Raw genomic sequence first — 26,988 nt, 5'->3', positions numbered from 1 at the left:
ATCCAACCAAACAGACTCACTAAAGAGTAAGGAGAAGATAAGAGATGGAGAATCAGTCGTTTCTTCACCTTTCTCAAGTTCAACAACCTCGTGCAACCATAAACAGACTTCATACTATCTTTCATACAACAGGGTTACTCGCCTTATTCTACTACCGTCTCTCATCTCTCTTTCCAAGAAATGGGCCCACACCCATCTTGCCATGGATTCTCATCTTTGCTTCTGAGCTTCTACTCTCCTTCATTTGGTTTCTTGGTCAAGCCTGTCGATGGCGTCCCATCTCTCGTACTGTCTTTCCAGAGAGACTCCCTGGGAATGCAGAACTTCCACCTATCGATGTGTTTATATGCACAGCTGATCCAAAGAAGGAACCAACACTGGAAGTTCTGAACACAGTTATATCAGCCATGTCTCTGGACTACCCTCCAGAGAAGCTCTCTGTGTATCTTTCTGATGATGGTGGTTCTCCAATTACTTTGCAAGCTATTCGAGAAGCTTTCATCTTCAGAAAGTCTTGGATTCCTTTCTGCACTAAGTATGGAATCAAGACTAGATGTCCAGAACTATATTTTTCTTCATCATCAGTTGATGAAGATGATGATCAGAGCACCAAATTTATGGAGGACGTAGAGATAATCAAGGTGAGTTTAGAATTTTAAATCATAGTTTTGAAACTCGTCTGAGTCGACTCGGTTGGATTTCGAGGGACATTGAAACTCGATCGAGTCAATTTGAAAATATTTTTTAAAACATTAAGTATGTTTTATTTGTGGGAAATTCGTTAAAAGGTATAGAAAATTGGGAAAAAATATTATTTATTTTAATTCTTAAATTATCATTTTTAGAATTAGAGTGGAAAAGAATTTCATATTTTATAAAATAGCAAATATTTTTACCACTTAATTTTAGTAAACGATTGAAAAAAGAGTAAGGATCCAAGCTTTATTTTTGTTGGAGCTTAAAACATCTAGGACTCTTAACCAAGCCGTGCACTTAGCCCAATGTGTTTGAACTTCAAAAAGAAATGTGCCACATAGATTCCTAATATTGTTATAGAACGGGCCACCATTTTGTATGGAGATTCTTAAAACAATTCCCACTTTATTAAATAGTAAATATTTTTCCTATCTTAACTTATATATTTTAATTCTGAAAAATAATATTTATTTTCAGAATTAAAATGAATAATCTAATTTTTGAGAAGAGTCATGATAATCTGACTACCCCACATGGCAAACTCAATCGACTACCCTGGTATGACAAGTTTGATAATTGTAGATCTGCACTCCTTGAGACACATAGCTGCACTTCCCCATAAAAATGTATCTTGAGAGAATCGTGTATCTTGAGGAGCGCAAATCTACGGTTCTTGAATTTGTCATGTCAAGTGATTGATTGAGTATGGCACGTGGGGTAGTTAGATTATCATGACTTTTTTGAGAAATTTTCAGTGCATGTTTTCGATAAACAACTTTTTATTTGACTCATCCAATTAACTCTCACAAATCAAAATGAAACTTGGGCATTCAATTTCAATAGCATTTTCAAAATTTAAGAAAAATTATCTCAATTGATGTCAAATGCAGTCGAAATATGAAGCGTTCAAGCAACACGTGGAGAAAGCCAAAGAAATTGGTGATAGAAACATCTCTTCCCGTCAAGACCGTCCCCCTGTTATAGAGGTATGCAATTAAACACAATTTAAAAAATACTCCACGAGTCACCCCAGACTTGAAAGAATTTGCTTCTAGAACTAGTTTTAATTTTTAATACATATTTATTTATTGAGTCACTTTAGAGTGAGTCGCAAGACACTGTGTTTGACACTGAGTTGACATCGAGGTGTGTACAGAATCATTGATGCTTTTCACTTGTTTCTTGAGGAAAAGCATCTATGTTTTCGTGCACATCTCCACATCAACTCGGTGTCGAACACATGTCCCTCCATAGTAACTTTAGCATTTTCCTTATTTACTTGTTTGATTTGATTTTAATTAATTAAACATATTTTATATTAGAAATTGAAACACTCTTCCTTTCAATTAAAAGAAATAACTAACAATTGTCACAAAGGATCTTAAGATCCTTGGAGGATTTCATTCACTAGTTATAAAAAATTTAGTTACAACAAAAAATTTAAAATAGTTTAAAATGAAACAACATAGATTTTCTGTTGAGATCATGTACTTAAGTCTTCGAGTCAGCAGTCCAACCTAGTCAACAACATAAATCTTTTGTTTGAGATCCTATCTTTTGTAGAAGGTCTCAAGTTCTCTTATGAAAAGATCTGGTCCAGGTGGGCCTAATTATAATGTTTTGTTAGCAAGCTTTCTTATAACATAAAAAATAAAAATAAAATACTTATTTAATTGGCAGTTCGAGTATTAATACAATTAGATGAAAATTAATGGCATTTGGGACCAAGTGGTCCCATTTGATGGGAGTGATTGTTTGATCACAGCACAATAGCAGCTTGACAAGTGGTGCATATCACGTAGGTAATAAGAGAGAATTTCTCTCTTCTGTCCTAAGTGGAAAAAAAAAAAATTTCTTAATCTGATCACCTTGTAGTATTTAAAAACATGATCCAATGCCATGGGGTTTTAGAGGACGAAATTCTATGAATTTGAAAAAAAACATATTCAATACAAACACCCTATTAATGATTTGAAATCTAAAAAATAAAATTTCTAAGTAGAAGACGTGCGGGTAGGTGGGAGAATTTTCCTCTCAATGTTTACACCATTTTCACCACCTACCAAGCGGTTATTGTGCTGTGAGCAAAAAATCACTACTAGTACGGTGGAAGCGGATCCTTTGTAGCACAAGGTTCCTATAAAACCCTATGGCACACTTTAAACAATTGTAAGAGTGCCACATTAGCAATGCAATTAAATCCCAAACTTAAAATTTTGGGAGTTTAGTAGCCGCTCATTTGTAAAGACATGGATCTAGTGAAAAAAATTATTTTTTATTTTATTTTTTAAATCAAATCTAAGTCATGATCACAAGAGGGCTGAGGTGTAATTTTTCTCTTGTATGACTCTTATCTATTAAAAGTATGGTATAGGAACTTGTGCTACAGAGGATCCACTTCCCAATACAATGTCCCATTCCTATTGAAATCGCATCGACCCGTTTTCCACCAAATTGAGAATAGGAGTCCGATTGGTAAATTAAGGATTTTTAGGGAATAAGGAGTCGCCACCTAGCTTAGGACTAGGAATCATAAATGACTCTGAAATGGATCGAATCGGTCCACGGAGCAGAGAAATGGGTAAGGGGTCAGATTACCGATTTCGGAAGGTGTTAAGCACCGAACTTGCCTGATCGAGATGATCGGTCTCTACTACGAACTATTCTACGGTCAACGGGTAGAGACTAAAGTCAAGATTATGGTCCAATCATCATTAATATCATTATCAAATTATATCGCATGTGCTAAACGAGTCTCAAGGCCAATATTCCCCAAATATCGCATAATTCTCGAATTCCGCAAAAAATGAAAATATTTGAAAAAACCTTGATCCTGATCTATGCTCCAAAGTCCACGTGGCAATATTTCGATTACAAATCCATATCCGCAAATAATTTTCCAATTAGTTAAAATAGAAGTTTGTGAAAATTTTCTAAATTGGAAAGTTCTGAATTGGAACTTCTAAAGTCGTACTTTATGAGATTTCTAATTCGGAAATATGAGATTATCCAAATAAGAAAATAAAAAATATGATGAATTTTCAAATTAACAATTGGCAAATATGAATTTTCCAAAAATAGAAAATTATGATCATAAAATTCCCCTGATTTGAAAATTACAAAATCCCAAATTTAGAACATTTCAAAAGTGAACCTTGCGAAAATGAGAATTATGAATATGAAAATTTTCAAATTACGAACACGTGGCAAACATTAATAAACTGATTGGTGAGTTAATTCCCATATACACAAGAATTAGTGAGTCGACTCACGCCCCTTTTATTGAGACAATTTGACTTTAACTTCCAATGTACCCAAAAATCAATGAGTAGATTCGTGCATCAATTTTATTAAAAAAAATGATTTTAGAATTCCTATGCACACACAAATCAATGAGTTGACTCACGTAGCAATTTTATTAAAAAAATCGATTTTAAATATCTTATGTGCACAAAAATTCAGTGAGTCAATTAACATCCAGATTAGCGAATCTGTCCAATAGCATCAAACCAATGAGTCAACTCAATAATATCAAAACCAATGAGCCGGTTCACTTACTTGATATGTGAGAATTAATTCAATCAATCCATCAACACCAAAATCAACAAATTAATCCACCAATCTCCTCTCCAAATTGATTTGAGTTTTAATTTGCAATTCCATTCATTTACACAATAAATATGTGATTCACCGTATCATAGATCAAATTATGTTAAAAAGGAGATTGGTAAATCATCAAATCAAGATCATAATCAAATGAACACAATCATCTGCACATATCGCAAACCCGTTAAATAACACACACAAAATTAGCAAACGAACCTCACCTTGCCTACGGTAAATTAGGCACCTTTATTGAGATAAAAAAGAATGTGAAAGCGGTCTCCTAACTGTAGTGGCTATTGTGATTTGCTTCAGAGTCGCAGATGATTGGGAAAGTTTGAGAGAGGCATCAAAAGATTGGATTGCTGGAAGTCCGTGATGGTATGAGTGCTGGTAATAATAGAATGCAAGTGACAAGAGATGGAATGAAGATAAGGAACTGGTTTTAATGGTGAGAGGGGTGAAGGGATTGTTAGCCCAAGAAGAAGAATGTTAGTACTAGCTAGGACGTCAAATGGTTATGCTGTGTCTGAGAATGGAAAAAAGGTATGATTCGGTTGGATATGGGAAGAAGAAGATGATAGACAGGTGAAGCTAACGAGGGTTGTTCTGGACGTCTAAGAAGAAGATGATAAAAGGCGATGTTGATGAGGGAAGGTGAGACTGAATGGGCTATGAGGGATCAGTTTTCAAGAGTTGGTGAGGACGGTTGGGCACGTTAATGGCTGAAGAGGAGAACTATTGCTGATTTGGGCATGAAATAGGAAGGAATGCAACTGCGAAGAAAAGGAGGAAGAAAGTGATTGGCTACTGTTTTAGAGGCCAAAGTTGGGGCTACTGTCAATGGGGAAGGAGATGGTTTGTACCTCCATTGAGTGTTAATGGAGAAGGTGGAAGAAGAAGAAGAAGAAGTTTGTGTTTGGTTGGGTGATGAAGACGATGACAGTGGCTGTGATGTGTGAGGCTGCTAGTTGCATGGAGATGACGAAGGGGGCTGATAGAGAAGACGAACCAGGTATCACTCTTTCCTCTCCTCTCTTCTTTCTTTTCTTTTTCCCTTTTTTTGCTTTTGTTTTTCAAAAGTTTTCTCTTTATGTACTTGCTGCCATGTGTGAGTTGTAAGAGAAAAAATTGAAAGAGAACAGCCCCCTCTTGTCCAAAACGTCAAACCTCTTTGTGTTGTCTCAAGAATATCAGCCTCCTCCCCTCAAGAATGTCAACCCTCTCCTTTTTATAGCATTCTCTTGCTATTTTTTATTAAATCTCTTTCTCTCTTTTATTTATTTCTTTTCCTTTTTGTTTGTTCTACTTTATTTATTTTTTGTTTTTTATTCTTTCTTTTATTTGCTTATTCTTGACCGAACTAAAGAGAGAATATCTCTCTATTTGAGTTTAGAAAAAATGGGACCATGATCCCATGCTTCACAACCCGTGGTACGTTGGTGATTTTTTTAATTTTTAATCTCGATTTTGATTTTGATTACGTTAAAATTTTCAAATTACTTAATTAATTTTTAATTTTTAATTTTCAATTGTGTTTCACCTTTCGATCTTTGATTAGTTGATTGTATTTTGATTTGAATATTGATTGGTTGATTGGATGATTGGATTTTAATGTTAATGGGTTGATCGGATTTTACTTTTAATGTTACTTAGTTGATTTAAGTTTAATCTAGATATTGATTGGTCGATTTTAAATTTGGTTGGTTGATTGGTTGGATTTTAATTTGAATGTTAATTGGTTGATTTGGACTTCAATTTAAATGTTAATCAATTGATTGGATGTTGGATTGAATGTTGATTCAAATTTTAATTGTTTAATTTTAATTGTTTGATCTTAATTGTTTGAGTTTTACTTTTAATTGTTTGAATTTGAATTGTTTGATTTTTTTTAATTTGAGCTTTATTTTTAGTTAAATTGGATTTTTAACTGGGTTTCGATTTTTATTACTTTTTCCTAAGAATGGGATTTCTAAGTTGAATATGAATGTTCAAGGGTATTTTTGTCATTTTATCGATTTTTGTCCATTTTGATGAATTTTGGTGTGAAGTTTCTTTCGGTCCCAATGTAATTATTTCTAAGTCTCGAAATCGTATTTTCCTAGCGTAGCGAAGTCTCTAAATTATCCAAATGTGTAGCAAATCTAAACGAACGTGCTTACTAAGTTAGGTGGAAAATTTAGGGAACCTAAGCGTGCATAATTCTATGTCTAGTGGCCAAAAGAAATAAGGAAATAGAATTAGAAGACAAAAAGGAATTAGAAGAATGATTCTCTCAAGCTTTCGAGTTTTTTGCGCTCATCATTAGGAATCCACAGAAATCGAACGACGGATCGTCAAGTCAAGCGGATGCAAAAATGGGGTGTCTACACCTATAAAATAGGATAGGTGTCTACATGGCGCTTTAGTTGGTGTTTTAAATACTTTGGGTCCTAAATCCATCAAATTGGTCATAAAAAAATCATATATCAAACAATCAATTTCTTAAAAAAACATTATTATGAAATCGGATAAAAGGCTATTTTCATAAGTTGAAAAAAAAAATATGATTGTTCTATTTATTATAAGAATATTTATATGTCTTTTTCATACATCACAACCTACCATCTGTTATGAGATTATTTTTATGGTGATTTAATACATCTGATGAACAAACAACTCTCAAAAAAGAAAAAAATAATTCTTAAGCTTGCTTAGGTTATGAGGCCATATGTTTTGTCATTAACCTTGATTCTTAAAAAGAGTATATCATGAAAGAAGAGTATATATAGATATATAAGGAGGCATTCGAAGGCCCTAAAAAGAGCCAAACATTGTGCCAGACATTTTTTTATGCATGGGTTGGAAATTTTGGAATGAACTGATTTTTTTTAGGATGATCTCTATGATGAGGAGATCATCCTCACAACAAAAAAAAAATGATTATTCTATTTATAATAAAAATATTTATATATCTTTTTCATACATCACAACCTGCCATCTATGATGAGATTATTTTATGGTGATTTAATACATCTGGTGAACAAACAACTCTCAAAAAAGGAAAAAAAATAATTCCTAAGCATGCTTAGGTTATAAGGCCATATGTTTTATCACTAACCTTGATTCAAAAAAAGAGTATATCATGAAAGAAGAGTATATATATATATATGGGAAATGTTCAGTACCCAACCATTTGCCCAACATGTTTTGTCCTACATGGGTTAGAAGCTTTGGAATAGGCTGATTTTTGGTGAGGATGATCTCTATAGTTAGAAGATCATCCTCACTAAAAATTAGCCCATTCCAAAACTTCTAACCCCATGTTTACAAGTTGAAAAATTGTGGACCATCCATTTTTTATAAACCATTTGTGATAGAGTTAGAAGTTTTGGAATGAGCTGATTTTTGGTGAGGATGATCTCCTTACCATAGAGATCATCCTCACCAAAAATCAATCTATTCCAAAACTTTTAACCCATGTAAGACAAAACATGTTGGGCAAATTGTTGGGTAAATGGTTGGGTGCCGAACGGGACCCTATATATATATAGAGAAATGTTTGGCACCAAACATTTTAGTAAATATTTTGCCCAACCATTTTTGTCCTACATGGGTTAGAAGTTTTGGAATTGGCTGATTTTTAGTGAGGATGATCTTTACAGTAAGGAGATCATCATCACCAAAAATCAACCCATTCAAAACTTCTAATCCATCAAAAATGGTTTACAAAAAATGGACAGTCTCCGATTTTTCAACTTGTAAACATGGGGCTTGAAGTTTTGGAATGGGCTGATTTTTGGTGAGGATGATCTCCTCACCAAAAATCAGCCCATTCCAAAACTTCTAACCCATGTAGGACAAAAATGGTTGGGCAAAATGTTTGGTGCTGAGCGAGACCCATATATATATATATATACATAAGGAGGCATTTAAAGGCCCTAAAAAAGAGCCAAACATTGTGCCAGACATTTTTTTATGTATGGGTTAGAAATTTCGGAATGAGCTGATTTTTTTAAGATGATCTCTATAATGAGGAAATCATCCTCATAAAAAATCAGTCCATTCCGAAACTTCTGACCCCATCAAAAATGAATTACAAAAATCGGACGGTCCATGATTCTTCAACTTGTAAACTAGAGTTAGAAGTTTTGGAATGAGCTGATTTTTGGTGAAGATGATCTTTTCACTATAGAGATTATCCTCACAAAAAATCAGTCAATTCCGAAACTTCTAACCCTTATTTTGAAAAATATTTGGCTCTCTTTAAGGCACCTCCGAACGCTTCCATATGTATATATATATATATACACATGAATTTCTTGAAACTTAAGATCCAGAAATAGAAAAAATATGTATCAATAGAAAAGAAAAGTGTAGAATTTATACATGTTTAAAAGACTAATGCGCATATAACATTCAACACATTGTCCTTAAGATAGATTTCCCCCCTATAAAAAAGGGCTTATCCTTTTATGCTCTTAGGACCCATAGTGATTACATGCATAATTCCACTATAAATGGACGACCTTTCGACAATGACTACTTCGTCACAATCAAAACCAAATAGGTTGATTATTTGTTATTTATACGTTATATATATTTTTTTCCAATAAATAATTGTGTGTGTTTGATCTTTTCAGGTGATACATGATAATGGAAGAGATGGTGTTGACGAAAACCATGCTAAAATACCCCTCCTTGTTTATGTTTCTCGTGAAAAAAGACACTTGCATCCTCATAATTTCAAAGCTGGAGCTCTTAACGTCCTTGTACACACATTAAGCCTAATCACCCCCCTTTTTTTTTTCTTTTTACTATTTTTACTCTTATTTTCACTTCGATGGCAAAATAATTGCTATCTTGAGAAGCCACAAAATTTTCTGGCTTGCACATTCGGAGTCACATATGCACTTGGGTATGGACCCCCAAGTGATAATGTCTCAGGAATGCACAAATTGTCTTTTCAATATATATCATTTTTCATGCATGCAAGCACATTTTAAACTCTAAATTACTGGCATTCCCATTGTCATTGCGGCTTCGTGTGTCGGGTATAATAAGCAATTCCCCATACATATTGGTATTGGATTGTGATATGTATTGCAATGACCCAAACTCGGCACGACAAGCAATGTGTTTCCACCTTGATCTCCATATCTCTCAGTCATTAGCTTTTGTTCAATTTCCTCAGAAGGTTTGCAATCTCAGTAAGAATGATATCTACGGGGGGTAATTTAGATCAATATTCAAGGTATATACATGAAATTAAATTCCTAGAATTCCTAATGCATCATGGTTTCAATATATAAAATTTTGTAATGTTGTCAGTTCGATTCGATTTCAAATACTATGGCATGGTTTGGATGGGCTCGAGGGACTGCTATTATCAGACACAGGTTTTTATATGAAGAGGAATGCATTATATGGAAGTGGCAAACAAGAAGGTACATTGATGTTAATTGAATTTCTTTGACCATTTTATTCATTAAATTGTAGGGCCTCAATAAAGTAGCTTATTAGACTGGATCTCAAAAAGATGGTTCCAAATTCAATCAATTAACAATTGGATTTTGATTATATATGATACAGGAAAAATCACCTACAGCTACAACTTTTAGTGACGGTCAAAGTTTGACCGTCGCTATAGAGTCTTCATTTTGGATCCCCCTCGCTCACTGCAACACCGAACTCTTCATCGATTTCTTCTTCTTCGACTGAAGCACCTAATGAAGAACAAAAATCTAAGACAGTTGAGGACGAAGATCGGGAAATAACTAAGAACGAGTATGTCTGATTCTCTCTCTCTCTCTCTTTTGTAAATTGAAGTTTAAACTGTTGAATAAATAAAACCCATTGAAAACGAAGTGCGAAATCAGACTCTCTCGTCTGAAACTCGAAATCAGTCACTCTTTCTCTCTCTCTCTCTCGAAAACGAAGCGTCTGTCTCTCTCTCATCTCATACTCGACAGATCTGTCTCTGTCTCTGTCTCCGTCGATCTCTCGATCTCTCAAACGCGTGAGGGTTCAATCTAAACAGGTCCGATCTGATCTCGACCTCCAAAATTAAGGTATGTTTTCCTACCTATTTTGTTGATTTTTCTCTCCAATCGATCCCTAAACCCTAGATTTTTCCGCATATTTTGTTTTGCTGTATATTTTGTTGATTTTTCTGTATAATCCTAATTTCTATAGCGTTGATTCAAATTTTGGTTTGATTTCAAACCAAAATCCCAATTTCTATAATTTTAATTCAATTTTTGGTTCAGTTTCAAACGAAACCCTAATTTCTCATTTTTATAGCTAACTAATATTCAATTGAACGAAATCAGATTTCAGGTGACCACCTGATCTTGCTAGTGCTGGAATTACACATGTTTGGCTCCCTCCACCTTCACAGTTTGGCTCTTCAGGAACCCAAGGTACTACTCTAATGTAATCCAATCATAAATCATTTCTCTTCCAAGATGGATAAACATTATGTATGTTCAGATGAGTCCAACTTTCATGCAATTGAGGAATTATGGTTGCTTAATTGTTACATCAAATCTCATTCATTTGTAATTAGTACATTTTGTCATAAAATTGTTTCACTATATAATAGTTTAATATATGATAAAGTGATGGTCTGTTTTGTATGTATTTTTGTTTGTTTTTGAAATCATAAGTCTCTTATAAGATTTGCCCAATTGAATCATAGGTTTAACCAAGCTACATAGTCTATAATTCAAACTGTCTGAAATGTGCCCAACTGAAATTTGGAGATTTGTGGCAGCTTTGCAAAAATTCTCTTTGGACAGAGTAGTAGTTGTGTCCTTATTTACATTCTTTTCATTTTCCTCAGCCTTCTTTTGCATCATTTGTGCTGCTCACCCAGTGATGTGGAGTATGTAGAGGCTGGCTTGTCCTATTTAGAAAAATGGTGCATTGAAGTACCTTTGAAATCACTGATCGAGAGATAAACAGTGAGCTTTGGTACAATTATGATCATTTTCATATTTTTTCTTTTCCATTTTGTCAATATGATTTTGATTTGTACCATTTGTTGATGCTATTTAATAAATGTTAATTTGTCTGTTTTGCCAGTTCAATTTTCCCTCTAGTTAAAGTCAATATGGTTTTGATCATCCCTTCTGTAATGGGCTAGAATAGTGCACAACCAAAGCTCAATACTTGAATGATGCATCAAAGGTATATCCATTTGATTTGCTCATTTTTCCATTCTTTGATCAATGGGTGGGACCTAAAATTATATATGCAAGTGATATGGGTAGGCGCTAGGCTTTTCAAGATAGTTGCAGCATCAACAACTATGGTGGGTGGGGATGGTAGCAACTAGAAACTAGTAACAACAACAACAACATAATAGAAATCAAAATTTGTTTATTGGAAATATATGTCAACCAATTGAGCTATGTTTTGACACTTATTTTAGTTGACTTTATGTGTTAAAACAGATTAGTTCCCTATTTTTCTATTATGTGATTTAGACAATAGCTTATGTTCCAATTTTTTATTAGGTGAACGTATACAAACGAGCGTGCCAGTCAGATGATTAAAGATCAAGAGCCTTTCGAAGGAGAAGCTTTGTTGGATGCAAAGTGCTTCAAATGATGAACACATTGCCTATAAGGGTAGTCTCATTTTTTATTTTGCTTATCTGCTCTAATTATCTTATTTTAGTTTACTTTGTGTGTTTAAACAGATAAGTTCCCTATTCATTGACATTTTCAATTTGAAGAAAATGACAAAATTTTCTTAGTCTAAAAATTATTTGCTAAAAATCAGATTAGATTTTGGGCTGTGTAATTTTTCTACTTAGTCTTTGTGGTGTTCATTTCCTGCTTTTATGATTTTTTATTTTTTTTTCTGGGCTACATTTGTATGGTTAATTATTTACTTATTGTGGTAAATGAAGATTAGAAAGTAAAACAAAATGAGACTTTTGAGATTAGGTTTGTAAGAACACACCAAACTGTTGGGCTAATCTCTCCATTCTGTTTTTGTAAATTTGAGGTTGTCTCTTTAATTGTTTATCAGTTCTTTAACTGAAAATCTTAAATGATTTGATCACTTGATTCATCTCTTTGATCTTATTATTCCAACTGACTTCCTAATTTGGCTCAAGGGTCCTTGTTTTTTGTTTCTAACTTTCCAAATGAGTGCTTCTGGGATAGCATCTCTTATCTAACTATTCCATTTTTTGGCACATTTCAAGTGGGAATTCTTAGTGCTTATGTTAAAGATGCTATACTTTGGAAGGTATTTTGGATTGTTGTTAGTTTTTGTTTCAAATAATCATGTTAGTTCTACTTCATTTCCACGTACTTGTCAATTTTTATTTCTCTAAGCTTACCACCATGTTTAGTGCAAATTTTTTTTATAGATGTCTCTATGGAAATAAACTATATAGCTTGTGCTCTGTTTCAAAAATCTTTCTCTTAAAGATATGTGGACATAACCTCATAGCAAGGTGTCTGAACCCACGATTTTAAGTGACTACATACTGAACTAAACATTCTGTGTGTATTTTTTTTGATAAGTAATATTGCTCAAGTTGTAGGAGTTTTTTTTTTTTTATATGAAATCTAGTAGGCCGTGGTGTTGGTATGCCCATGTGGTTATCCATTTAATTGTCTTTCTTTTAGAGGAGTCCTTGTTCAGCTTGCTCCCCTGATCTAACCCATGTTGAATATCATGGGCTCAACATCATATAGAATGGGTTTTGTTGGTAACTTCATCTCCTCCCCATGTTCCATTTTGTGCTTAGTAAATAACTACTGCACGATCATTCACAATTTTTGTGCTATCTACAGCCCTAGAGAAGTTGCTGAAATATTTTGCTGGAAGATACTCTACCGGAGACGAAGTTTGCATGGTCTCCTTCTAGCGCTTTTCTTTTTCCTACCTATTTACTTCTTTGTGAACTTTTAATAGTATGTTGCCATTGTCCTCTTTCATTTAGTAAGAGTCCCATGTTCTAGAAAAATGGAAGAACAGGATATAGTTTGGATCCAAACTTACTAAATTTGATTTTCTGATCACTTGGATTTCCTTTTAATCATAGTAACCATTTATCTTCCATCGATAAATTCCATAAAAAACTATCCTTTGTTCTTTAAGTGGCATAAAACAATAAATTGTTGTCATTGTCCAACGGCATTTTTTGTAAATAATTTTTTAAAACTTTATGATACTTATGAAGATGTCATTGGATTATGATAATAATGAAATTACTTTTTTGCTATTAGAAGACAAAATAAGCTAGTTTTTTAGGGACTTGTACTAAAAATGATAATCTATTGTTATAGAATTTGGGAAGTTGCATCAAATTAACAAGTGATCGATGTAATTTAAAAAGGCCCTTTGATAAAATTACATGAGTTGTACATGCAATGAAATAAGGATCTGATTATCCAGATATTAACCTCCTTCAAAGTAAACAATCTTTCGGTCCTTCCCACAAGTTCATTGCATCGCTATGCAAAAACTGCAAATCTAATATCATCGACGAAGGATGTGAATCAAAAGCATTTCAACAAGAGGCTCAACTCCTGGCTTCTTGCACCTATGAGAAGCACACACAATGGGGTGAACAGGCAAGTACTCCTATATCAATGAAACAATTCATATCTATGTATCTTCATTTTGCTTGATTTTAATATTACCCTTTATATGTTCTTGATTCAATAACAGATAGGTTTCATGTATCACTCTGTGTTGGAAGATTACTTTACTGGATTTCTCTTGCATTCCAAAGGCTGGACTTCTGTCTATTATAACCATTCAAGGCCATCCTTCCTTGGCACTACACCCACAAGTTTGAATGATACTTTGGTTCAAGGGACTAGAGGGAATTCTGGGCTGCTTCAAGTTGGTTTCTCAAAGTTTTGTCCTCTCACGTATGGGCCATCAAAGACGTCCATTCTTGAAAAAATGGGCTATGCATACTTAGCCTTACAGCCACTTTACTCTCTCCCCTTACTATCATATGCTATCATCCCTCAGTTATGCCTCTTGAATGGGATTCCCTTGTTTCCAAAGGTAATTATACTAATACATCAAATACCATTGAAAATCCATAATTAAGTTTGATCTGTCAAGACTAATAAATACATGATACATTATCTATTTTATGTAACGAAATCACTCTGACAAGATTTTCTTGTTTATTTCCATGACTGACAGGTTTCGAATCCTTGGTTTCTTATCTTTATGGTTGTTTACGCTTTATCTCGTTGTCAACACATATTCGAGGTGCTTTCCACTGGTGGATCCTTGAGGATTTGGTGGAATGAAGAGACAATTGAGATGATTAAGGCAGTTACATCCTATTTCTATGGATCTTTGGATGTTGTCATGAATTTTTTCGGCCCAAGGGAGATCAATTTTGTGCCTACGAATAAATTTTCTGACGAAGAACAAATCAAAAGATATAAAATGGATATGATCGATTTTGAAGCATCAAATGCGTTACTGCTCCCCTTAACCACAATTGTCTTATTAAATATATCATCTCTGATTGTTGGATTAAGAAGATCAATTGTTGAGAAAACTTATGACAAGATGTTTGCACAGCTCTTCCTCTCATTTCTCATCTTAGTTATGGGTCACCAAATAATTGAAGGGATGATAATCAGGAAGGACAGGGTACGCATTCCAACTTCAACTAAACTCTTATCTGTTGCACTTGTGACAGTTATCTTATCTTATTGTTACTACAATTGATTAAGCAAAATGTACTTTATTTAGTGCCAAGTTTTCAATAAATTCTTGATTTTGGATCCAAGACACGTTAATTGTATTATCAAATAAATGTTTCCTTGTTTGACTTGGAAGTTCTTTTGTTTATCAAAATCTATAGCTCAAATTAAAAAACTTCTTGGCTATGTCAACTCGGTTTTGTCAAAACTACATTTTGAGCCTGTAATTCAACTTTCTCGGAACATCATTTCAATGGATTGTCCATAGTTAGGGGGCCAGACAATTACCCTCCATGGGTCTATGTTCGACTCCTCAACAAGTTGAATGATCTAGTTTTGGCTCAACTTATTATTAGTTTGACCCCCACCGACCATTCTTATAGTAATGTCCTCTTTAATTTTGATTGATATTTGACTTGCTACTCGATTAATTTTCAACTTCATTTGTTTGAACTCTTGTCACAAGAGCCTCTACACTACTTATATTTTGTCGTTCTTATCAAGTCTGCGTAGCTTTTAACATTTTTGTAAGACTGCAAGTTTGAGCTGATTAGATTCTTTACAATCCTAGTTTCTGCTTTCCATTATATGTTTAATTCATCACCATGAAGGCATCAGTTTTAGTGATTCCTCCACTAACCATTAGATTCTTATCTCTCTCTCTCTCTTCAATTTTATGATTTGACACCAGGAAGGAAGTTGGGGCTGACCCAAAAGTTGGGACGTCAGCCACCAAGTTGACACAACAAGCGATCCGAAATAAATAAATAGAAACAGAGCCAATACCCAAATTTGTTAAGCATACAAAACAAACACTGGTGATCTTTCACAAACGACATGATCCGAACTAAAAACTTAAGCAATCCACCTTAAGAGGACGAAAACTAATTACAAAGGGTATTGTAAGAGTAGTATATGTACAACTCTGCGTTGAGTAATAAGATGGCTCTGGAGTTGCACATACGGTAATCAAATCTTATGTAAATTATTTGTCCCACAAACTATTTTTCAATAGATTAATTTGCTAACATTTCAAACCCAATCGATTGATTAGATATAGGACAAAACACATTTTGGTAAAGAAGCTGCCAGTTACTGAATTAACATCAAAAGCCAAAATTACAATCACAAAATACAAATTCTTAGACTATATGTGAAGCATTTATTGTGAAGGGTCTGAGATCCAAAAACAAGAAATCAATCGGTGTTGTAGAGAACAATAGGACAAAACACATTTTAGTAAAGAAGCTGCCAGGTTACTGAATTAACATCAAAAGCCAAAATTACAATCACAAAATACAAATTCTTATATGTGAAACATTTATTGTGAAGGGTCTGAGATCCAAAAACAAGAAATAGATCCAAAAACAAGAAATCAATCGGTGTTGTAGAGAACAACTCACCAAAGACTTTTGCAGACTATTACTCAATTTTATTCAGTTTAGTTCAGGATCAATCAGATTTCTCGTCCCTTGTGCTGAACCTGGTTTAAATTCTAATGAATCCTCGTCAAGGTTCCATCTTGTAATTCTGCGCGTATATGGACTTGAATATTTATTTTCGTTGATTACCTCGACAAGAAAATCAAGGTTCTTGCAGTTTTTGAAGAAGCTATGTTCTAGTAGCATTTCTGCAGTGGGTCTCTGTAATGGGTCTTCATCCAGGCAACCCAAGACCATGTCTTTGAAATTCTTTGAGAACTTCTTGGCTTCTCCTTTCCTGTAATCAGAGACGAACAATGGGCTTCCAATCCTCTTAAAAAGCGACGTGCAAGAAGGTAGGAATTGAGAAACGGGTGGTCGGCCATAAGCGAGTTCTAAAGCAGTGATCCCCAACAACCATATGTCAGTGTTGGAGTTGAAGTCATTATCTGACTGTTTAAGCTCTGGAGCAATCCAATAAGGAAACATCCTCCGACAAATAAGATTTCATCTGATGTGATTTGGGGTTATAAAAAGAGTCAGAGAAACCAATATCTGCAAGTTTTATAGACCCCTGAACTGAGTCTAAAAAAATGTTACTGGGCTTGATGCTTCCATGTACCTGATTTCCACTTTCAGGTCCATGGAGATAGACGAGAGCTAGGAGTACTTCTCTGAGAACAATTGCAAGACAGACCTCGTCCATGCCTTCGGCAAAATGTGATGAAACAATGGAACGGAGAGAGCCATTGGACAAAAAGGGCATCACCACCCATTGATCGTTCTGAGAGGAATTTAGACATGTGAGAGGTTTAAGGATGTTGGAGTGGGAAAATGCGGTGCCAACGTGTAATCTTGAGCATTTGTAGAGGTGAACAATTTTAATCACCAACTCTGATGATGACGAAGATGATGAAGAAGAAGACGAGTGACTTTGTTGTTGACAAGTAGCTCTGTATACTTTGGTCCATTTGGTGGAGCCGATTAATTCGTGTAGATTGTATTTGTTACGCTCTGAAGGAAAGAGATCAAGTAGATCTTCATGTCCACTGGTATCTTGTTCAAAATTGTCTCTAATACTTTCCATGGTTCTTTGAACATGAAAGAAATAACTTGGAACGAAAGAAAGAGAGGGATTTGTTTGATATTTTTTCGACTTGTGAGATGAAAAATGTGATTTAAGCTAAGATTATTTTAAATAGCTTTATAACTGTTTTCAACGACTAACTAACGCAGTAACTGTTTCAGAATCTTGATAAGCAGAATCTTGGTATGATACTTACAACTGTTCAGAATCTTGATAAACGGAATCTTGGTATGATACTTACAACTGTTCATAAACAGAATCTTGATATGATACTTACAGCTGTTCATCCTCATGCCTGTATTAGACACGTGGTCATTTGTTTAATTTCAAAACACTCCCGATATAAATTAAAAATAAAAATAAAATACAATGCGACAAAACCAATACTCTAATAGATTCGACCAAATTTATCTCATATCAGATGAATAAAATAATGACTACAGATTCCAGATTATAGTTTTTAATGTTACATAACCACACGTGGAGAAATAGGTTTGAACAAAAAGAAACATCACAAAATAAGGAGAGAAAAAGGTTTGAACAAATACTTATTAAACCTTTTTTCAGGGTGATAATTCAATTTTATTCACCCTTTATTGACTAATACTCTCAAATTTGGCAGTAGCATTAGGATTTAGGTGTATGTAGATGTTGAATTTCACTCTATTTTGAAATGCTCTTCCTTCCTTTCGTAGCTCGTTCGAACCTGCAAATTAACTGTATTAATTTCTTTCGTGAACCTTAATCCTACTTTTTTAGAGAAAAGAAGAAAAGAACCCCCTGTCATGAATGGATCCCCTCCCTTTATAGGAAGTCTTCTATGATCGTTCTCTGTGTCCTCCCCCGAGATGGCTCAGAGTAATTTACTTACTCTCTGGTGTGTCAATTGTAGGGGTAGTTACAACTGCTCTAACAATCCTGGAGCAACCAGAATTGACCTGACATGGTATGGGTTGTCAGAGCAATCAATCAATGGCACATCTGTCAGATCCGTCTTACCTATCTATACTTACTCTTGATATCTACGGAGCATTTCATCCGAGCTACTTGATGGGTTGGTGATGCACGTTCGAGCTGCATGCTCTTATATTTGAGAAATTCTAACCACTATCCATCATGCATGTTATCCGAGCTTCGTGTCTGCTTCCGAGAAATGTTCGAGCTATGTATCTATACATCCGAGAATTTCCCTCCACAATGTTCAACAATTTTAGTCACTAATTTAAATATCAAATTAAACACTTTATTTTCTAAGTATTTTACCTTGGATCGTCCAACAATTATATTGCGTTGTCCTTCTTTTATATTTAATAGAGAATAAAAGCCTAATTATAATTTTAAAATATCCTAAGCTAAAAGTGTCATTTTTGTAATATTTTAAGTTTGAGCTGATTAGATTCTTTGTACTACAAGTGGAGCTTTCCCCTATTTTAACCTCATATATGGGCCTTGATCGTTCCCATTTTATCTTCCCCAATCATCTTCTCTTTGAAATGTAGATTTATAGAGAAAATAAGAATATTCTGAACAAAATAAGAGAAAATGTTCATAACAAATATTTATTGAACTTTTTTTTATTTGGTCAAGATTATAATTCTGTCTTTACTGAACACTTTCAAGCTTTGGCAGTTTCACAGCAATTCACATAGCCAACAATGAATGCTAGTTACTAAAATTTACAATGTTTAAGCCTTTCCCTTGAGTTCCACAAAAATCACTTCAGATCTTTCCCTATTGCAGATTCAAAAGTAATAAAATCAGCGCGAAACACCTATTATAAGTATTTTTATTTTATTGATTACACCTATTATAAGTTATGATGATTCTCTTATGAAGTGTTCATTACTTTTGACATTTTTTTTTTAAAGATTGCTAATTTGAGCTGATTAGATTCTTTAGAGTCTCAAGTTCCTACTTTCCATTACATGTCTGATTCACCCTGAAGGCCCCATATTTAGTGATTCCTCTGCTTTCACTAGATCTTTCCTGCTCACTGAGATAGGTAGTGGAACATCCTCGAGAACTGTTGGGTTCAATGAGTATCAGGCGAGTGAAAATGGTGACATTGTAAGACGTGGAGTACATGTGGGTCCTTCAACAATACAGGCCCAGTATAGGTACTACTATCATTTGAGCCTGAAATTCAACTTTCTCGAAACATTTCACCATTTCGATGGATTGTCCACAGTTAGGGGGGAGACAATCAACCTCCATGGTTTCTTGTTTCAATCTCAAAACGAACGGGTTCGGCATGTTCGACCTCCTCAAATGGCTTTTTCAAACAGAGCATACTAAGGTGTTCATTAGGTTAAGTTTCAAGTGAACCCCACTATTTCCCCCTCACTAGACAAAAGTTTAAAACAAAAACCAGATAAATCTAATCTCACTTTTATTAACTCAAACGACAAGTGCATAGTAAGTTTAATTTACAAAATCTATCAGCAAAAATGGGAAAAAATCGAAGGGGGGAAACCAAAAAAAACAGGAACCTCATCTCACTTTTTTATGATTTAACATGAAAATCACTCAACTTAGGCAATGGGACGAGACTGCTCTTGTAAAGAAACCAACACCGCTCCCTTTCTGATTCGTGACTTACTTTTAATTCCCTAGTCCTCAAGTTGTATTTGAAAACATTCCCTATATCATCCATTCCTTTGTACGGCACCCAAAAACACAATATCTCTCCACCTCCGAAGGATAATGGTTTTGCCTCACGCTGAAACTCCAAAGCTTCTACACTCCTTAATTTTGAATTATTAAAGTAGAAAGAAGCCACAACCTTCGGGTTGTGTTGGATGATTCCCCCCCAATTAACACAGTATCTCTTGGTCCATTTAAATTGAAATCTTCCATTACTAGTATCTCTCATGACCCATATCTCTATATCTGTGCTTGTGATCTTAGTATAATTGAGCCCACCACCACCAATGCATTCTCCTATCTGCACATCAGGATACTTTTTCCTCTCACCACCGGGAGGAGAAAACACAAGACCTGCACGATCTTCACTAGGATCAAACCAGATGACATCTTCAGTAACTAACCAATGCAATTTCCCATCAGTGAAAATTGATAACATATCAAACATTAAATGTAGTTTTGAGAGGACAAGCTTAGCCTTTGATACACGCCAGACACCAGTCTTAGAAGAGAAGACTTCAAATCCGATCTCCTTTGGAAAGTCATCATTAAAATTGTGTAAATACCATGATCCATCAGTTCGATATTGGGAGATTAGCTCAAAATGTGATGATGATGATGATGATGACGACGACGACAACGATGGATTGAAAGCCAGTCCCATGTGTATTCTATCAAAATTTGGTTTTGTGGGTTTTGTGATGATTACAAAGTCTTTGGTAACTGGATTGCACACAAAGAATTTATTCGACCTAAATTGATGTTTTGTTCGATCATAGTAAAGGAAGTTACCACAAAAAAGTCCATTGGTTGAAGAGTGCAAAGAAAATGTTTGAGGACGTGGTGTTAGATAGCTTAGAGATGGGTCAGGTACGCCCACCAGATTTGGCACTACGGCGGCTTCGGTGATAGAGATGAAGTTCAGGTTTTTGAGATAACGGCTTTTGCTTACGATAGCTGATGAAGAAGACGACGACTTTTGAGATTGGTAATATTGGTACGTGATGAAAGTGGGATCGTTTGAGATAAAAGTGCACCACTTTTTGCATACTGATTTGAATCGGAAGAGTGATTTTATGGGTAATCGAGGAAGGATCTCATACAGCAATATGTCTTCATCAACAATGAAGGTTCTCATGCAGCAGCAATATGATTTCATCTCCATTTCCATCTCCATCAACATCTCCATCTCCATCTCCATCTCCATCTCCATCTCTCTCAACTGAACCAAGATATCTTATAATAGTTTATTGATTAAGAGTAAGGAAGAATATATTAATGATGAAGATGATAAGGTGATATATATATATGAAGGAATGAGCATCAAAGTAGATGCACTAGACAACAACCAAATCTTATTGAGTAATTGTTAGACTGCTGAAACAGAATAAATTTTCTTTTAAACCTTCCGTCCGTCAAACGAATCTGTTGTAACTTCTTCCTTCATTCTCGTCAATGTTGAGGATAGAATCCCATGAATAAAGGGATCTGTTATACAATTATAAATACAGCAACAATCGTGATGGAGAGTAACATTAAAATTGACACATTACTGATGTGGTGGTGCACATATAGCCATAGATGCTTTTCATGTATCTCGATGAAAAGCGTCTATTATGGATGGTTACTTCAGTATTTTCCATACAAGCAAGTTATATATACTACCTTGATCAAGGGAATTCATCTTCATCTTGTTTTTTCTTTCTTTCAAGTCGCCACCATTAATATTAAGTGTGTACGTGGCATATTTTTGTTGGAGTTCAAACTTCAAACACATCCTACTGCCACACGGCTTGATTAAGAGTCCTAAGTGTTCCAAGCACCAATCCGATAACTTCGGATTTGGATAGATGAATCGTATCCGAAAAGATTTCAATTTGATATCTAATTGGTTTGACTATTGACATGAGAAAATGTTAAAAAATTATATTATATATTAATACTTAAATATATTCAATTGACCCACATTGCCACGTCAACTGGGTAAGTTTGAGTGTTTTTTTTTTTTTTTTTTTTTTTGAGTCAGTGTATCATGACTAGAAAATGAATGGTCATTAAACTCCTAAATTAAAAATAAAAATCCAGCTGTAAAAAATAATCAATTAATCAAGTCCTTACACTGTTTGACATCCGATCATTTTTTTTTTTGATAGAAAACTTACTATAGAAAGACATGTGCCAAGTAGCTTGGGTGGTAAACTCTTTGAGTTATTGGATTTGATTCCCACAATTCATATTATCAAAAAAATAAAAATAGAAGAAGAAGAAAAAAATAATAATGATGGGTAGGATTGTCAATGGACTGGTATGGGCTCAGTTCAGGCCGGTCCTTTTAAGGCTAAAAAAAACTTGCCCGAACACAATCCCTCCAAATAGAATGATACTTTATGGGGACCATTATTAATTTATAAAAAAAAAAAATATTATTATGTAATATATTTTAATATCTAACCGTCCAAAGGGCCCACATTCAAAATCCCAACCCGGTCCTATAATGAAGCGGGCTTAGTCTGGCCCGGGCCAAAACTAAATGGACAAAAATTACAACCCAAATCCGATCCACAACGGTCCAGATCGGCCCATTGGCAGCCCTACTCGTAGGGGTAGGAAGTCAATGATTTATGACGTGCAGTTCCTGCATGATGATGATGCGTTGCGGTTCCTGCATGATGATGGTGCCAAACAAATATTCTTTAAGAAAAATTACTTTTCTTAATTATGATTCCTAATAAATTGTTCTTTCTAGAAAAGGGTCTCACCGGAACAAAAAGTTTATGCCATGTGGCAAGAAAAGTACACCTGGACTTAAATAATTACCCAACTCACAGGAGTATAGGAACGCCACTCATTCCAAAAACGACCAAGTACAAGGGAAAATATTTCTTCTGAAGGTTGTATCCATGAGATGTCAAAGAAGAAAAAACTTGAACGAATGAGCGAATTTGGTTGACAGTTTTATCAGTCGCATTCAATCCAAGCAAGTGAGAAGAGAGGCGTAAAATTTTCTTTTCTTCTTGTTATAAGTAGAGGAATATAGCAAACTTTCACTAAAGTTAGCAGAGCTTTTAGCAAATCCAGTCAACTTAAATAGTGTGGAAGAGAAAGCAATGTGTTGAACAGTAGGCATTTTCTGCATTTTGGGATAAACAACCCTATTAAAGCTCTGCTATTTTTAGCAAGGAAAGGGTTCATCTAATTGGGTATCAGTCACTCTTAAATCTCAGCTAAATTTGGCCTAGATCTTTTGTCTTATTGTGTTCTTCTTAGTCAAAACTGAAAACTATCTCCATTTTGTTAACGTTGGGGAGCCTCATTCACTTAAGGTCTGTATGATTGCTGGAGAATGAATTCTTTGGGAAAATGATATCTGTTGTTAGATTTCACATAAGAAAATGTCAAAAGAGAGATGTTTTTTAGATTTTGGGGTGGGGTAATCCTGGGAGAATAACATCAGGAGTGGGGTGGGAAAATATTTTCCTATCCAAAAACAAAATTACAAAATCACCTTTGGCATCAAAATGGTTTTCTAGGAAAGGAGCAATGCACCTGAAATTCATATTTTTCAGGAAAAACCATTTTCCACAGGGCAATCATGTAAACCCTTTGTCAAAATGCTCTTCTTTACGTTCAAACTCTTCTATGGTAATTAACAAAAACATCATCATGAAATTAGCTACACTAGACGGTTGCATGTGCAACCGCACATATCAGAAGGACATATTTGTAATTTAAATATTAATTAAAGGATTTTTTTTGAAGATTACATAATTAAAAAAAGAGATATAGTTATAATTTTGAAAATTAATCAACTTGTGGGATTGCAATTTTCTTGATCTTTTATTAAAATGACCTCGATTATATTAAATTTAAAGGTAAAGGTAAGAGTATATTTATGAGATCCAAATTTTGGTGACGAACCACTTCTACTTCACCTTCTCTCATTATAATAGTAAATTACAATATCTTTTAAGGGTTATTATTGTTATTTTCAAAATATTGTTTAATCTCTTCTATTTCACAAGAATCTCATAACAGATGACATCAAAAAATTGTTTTAAAAAGAACATTTTTCAACTGAAAATCGTATTTAGATTGTAAGTGAAATAAGTAACTAGAGATTAAGCCTATTACTTTAGATCAAAGACTAAGGTTTTTTTATATGAAAATTGAAAATGCTCAAATTATGTCATATATCACTCACATACCCACGAAAATTAAAATGGGTGGAACCAATTATTTTCCCAAGAAAAAATGTGGTTGGGTCCTTCAATTAGGAAAAAATCAAGAGCAGCTTCAAGAAAATGTTAGAGGCACTCTAGCCCCATTTCCTAATTCATGTTTGCTGAACAAATTAACCTGACGCATTTGTCAAGGATTCACTCTACCACTGAATTAATAGCCTAAGAGAAATCCATCCCTCTTTTTTTTCCTTTTTTTGTGCCTCCATATTGTAAACGGAAGGGACATGAAGATGTGAAGGAAATCCTATCAACTTGTTCCAACCTAGGATAATAAATTCAAGAGTTAGCTTGGTCTCACTACACCATCCAAATAAATAAAAAAAGGATTTACATCTCCAAGCTTAATTAATCGTACTCTAGTCAATGACTCCTTTTCCACGATGATAAACTCTTCTCCATGATCTTCACACACACACATCGATCCCACACACAAAATATTTAGTGTTTCTTGCAATACGGTAATTAATTTAGAGAGTTGATATTGGCACTCCAACTTTTACTTATCACACCCCAATTAAAATATATAAGAAAAAAAAAATCAATTATTGAGAATAAGTAAAAGTTGGCGTGCCAATAGAAACTCTCTTTTTTTTTTTTTTTTCTAGGTTTAGATTTGGGATTTTATAAGAGCCTAATCCTAATTAATTGTAAACAACTGTTGAAGTTGTTTGAATGTGGTATATTGAGGTAATGACCTAAAAACATTTGAATTGGATATGAGCCAAAACATTTTTTTTTTAATAAAGTAGCTTATTGGACTAGATCTCGAAAAGATGGATCCATATTCAATCCAATAACAATTGGAAAATCGAACCCAATTTTGATTATATATAAGCATTCCCAAAACTTTTATTTTTCGTAAAATTCCATAAAAAACTATCCTTTGTTCTGTACGTGGCATAAAACAATAAATTGATGTCATTGTCCGATGCCATTTTTTGTAAATAATTTTTTTAAACTTTATGATACTTATGAAGATGTCATTGGATAATGATAATAATGCAATTACTTTTTTGCTATTAGAAGACAAAATAAGCTAGTTTTTTAGGGACTTGTATGAAAAACGATAATCTATTGTTATAGAATTTGGGAAGTTGCATCAAATTTACTAATTAACAAGTGATCAATGTAATAAAAAAAGGCCCTTTAATAAAATTACATGAGTTGTACATGCAATGAAATACGGATCTGATTATCCAGATATTAACCTCCTTCAAAGTAAACAATCTTTCGGTCCCTCCGACAAGTTCATTGCATCGCTATGCAAAAATTGCAAGTCTAATATCATCGACGAAGGATATGAATCAAAAGCATTTCAACAAGAGGCTCAACTTCTGTCTTCTTGCACCTATGAGAAGCACACACAATGGGGTGAACAGGCAAGTACTCCTATATCAATGAAACAATTCATATCTATGTATCTTCATTTTGCTTGATTTTAATATAACCCTTTATATGTTATTCTTGCTTCAATAACAGATAGGTTTCATGTATCACTCTGTGTTGGAAGATATCTTTACTGGATTTCTCTTGCATTCCAAAGGCTGGACTTCTGTCTATTATAACCATTCAAGGCCATCCTTCCTTGGCACTACACCCACAAGTTTGAATGATACTTTGGTTCAAGGCACTAGAGGGAATTCTGGGCTGCTTCAAGTTGGTTTCTCAAAGTTTTGTCCTCTCACGTATGGGCCATCAAAGATGTCCATTCTCGAAAAAATGGGCTATGCATACTCAGCCTTACAGCCACTTTACCGTCTCCCCTTACTATCATATGCTATCATCCCTCAGTTATGCCTCTTGAATGGGATTCCCTTGTTTCCGAAGGTAATTATAGTAATACATCAGATACCATTGAAAATCCATAATTAAGTATGATCTGTCAAGATTAATAAATACATGATACATTATCTATTTTATGTAACGAAATCACTCTGACAAGATTTTCTTGTTTATTTCCATGACTCTGACAGGTTTCGAATCCTTGGTTTCTTATCTTTATGGTTGTTTACGCTTTATCTCGTTGTCAACACATATTCGAGGTGCTTTCCACTGGTGGATCCTTGAGGATTTGGTGGAATGAAGAGACAATTGAGATGATTAAGGCAGTTACATCCTATTTCTATGGATCTTTGGATGTTGTCATGAATTTTTTCGGCCTAAAGGAGATCAATTTTGTGCCTACGAATAAATTTTCTGACGAAGAACAAATCAAAAGATATGAAATGGATATGATCGATTTTCAAGCATCAAATGCGTTACTGCTCCCCTTAACCAAAATTGTCTTATTAAATATATCATCTCTGATTGTTGGATTAAGAAGATCTATTGTTGAGAAAGCTTATGACGAGATGTTTGCACAGCTCTTCGTCTCATTTCTCATCTTAGTTATGGGTCACCGAATAATTGAAGGGATGATAATCAGGAAGGACAGGGGACGCGTTCCAACTTCAACTACACTCTTATCTGTTGCACTTGTGACAGTTATCTTATCTTATTGTTACTACAATTGATTAAGCAAAATGTACTTTATTTAGTGCCAAGTTTTCAATAAAGTCTTGATTTAGATCCAAGACACGTTAATTGTATTATCAAATAAATGTTTCCTTGTTTGA

At 34.3% G+C, this 26,988-nt stretch overlaps 2 protein-coding genes across 4 annotated transcripts; one reads left to right on the top strand and one right to left on the bottom strand.

Moving 5' to 3' along the window:
- On the top strand, window positions 1–26,988 carry LOC147403421 (quillaic acid 3-O-glycosyltransferase CSL1-like). Of its 3 annotated transcripts, XM_086439004.1 has the most exons (8): window positions 1–641; window positions 1,587–1,682; window positions 8,922–9,049; window positions 9,319–9,510; window positions 9,610–9,725; window positions 13,699–13,869; window positions 14,000–14,322; window positions 26,347–26,988. In XM_086439004.1, exons 1-8 carry the CDS (start codon window positions 45–47, stop codon window positions 26,884–26,886), a joined length of 2,163 nt encoding a protein of 720 aa, XP_086295130.1. In that variant the 5' UTR covers window positions 1–44; the 3' UTR covers window positions 26,887–26,988. The 3 variants fall into 3 exon arrangements, 1 of the variants encoding a protein (XP_086295130.1); XR_015177486.1 differs by lacking the exons at window positions 1–641; window positions 1,587–1,682; window positions 13,699–13,869; window positions 14,000–14,322; window positions 26,347–26,988 and adding exons at window positions 9,871–10,349; window positions 10,611–10,700; window positions 11,123–11,253; window positions 11,365–11,469; window positions 11,799–13,019 and having other exon boundaries at window positions 8,622–9,725; XR_015177487.1 differs by lacking the exons at window positions 1–641; window positions 1,587–1,682; window positions 13,699–13,869; window positions 14,000–14,322; window positions 26,347–26,988 and adding exons at window positions 9,871–10,349; window positions 10,611–10,700; window positions 11,799–13,019 and having other exon boundaries at window positions 8,611–9,725.
- LOC147403422 (F-box protein At5g07610-like) lies at window positions 19,961–21,578 on the bottom strand. Its single transcript, XM_086439003.1, has one exon. The coding sequence runs from the start codon at window positions 21,343–21,345 to the stop codon at window positions 19,993–19,995; it is 1,353 nt and encodes a 450-aa protein (XP_086295129.1). The 5' UTR covers window positions 21,346–21,578; the 3' UTR covers window positions 19,961–19,992.

Source organism: Akebia trifoliata, chromosome 4, assembly GCF_017979445.1.
Source record: "Akebia trifoliata isolate Shusen 1 chromosome 4, ASM1797944v1, whole genome shotgun sequence".
NCBI classification, from domain to species: Eukaryota; Viridiplantae; Streptophyta; class Magnoliopsida; order Ranunculales; family Lardizabalaceae; genus Akebia; species Akebia trifoliata.
This window is presented reverse-complemented; position numbering and strand designations above follow the sequence as displayed.

What these genes read in the sequence shown, in the direction of transcription:
- LOC147403421 (XM_086439004.1), top strand. Translation starts at nt 45, where the DNA reads ATGGAGAATCAGTCGTTTCTTCACCTTTCTCAAGTTCAACAACCTCGT. An exon ending in AAGAATGATATCTACGGGGG is followed by an intron (nt 9,511 to 9,609) that starts GTAATTTAGATC and finishes TAATGTTGTCAG; the next exon opens with TTCGATTCGATTTCAAATAC. An exon ending in GGATTCCCTTGTTTCCAAAG is followed by an intron (nt 14,323 to 26,346) that starts GTAATTATACTA and finishes TGACTCTGACAG; the next exon opens with GTTTCGAATCCTTGGTTTCT.
- LOC147403422 (XM_086439003.1), bottom strand. Translation starts at nt 21,345, where the DNA reads ATGGAGATGGAGATGGAGATGGAGATGGAGATGTTGATGGAGATGGAA.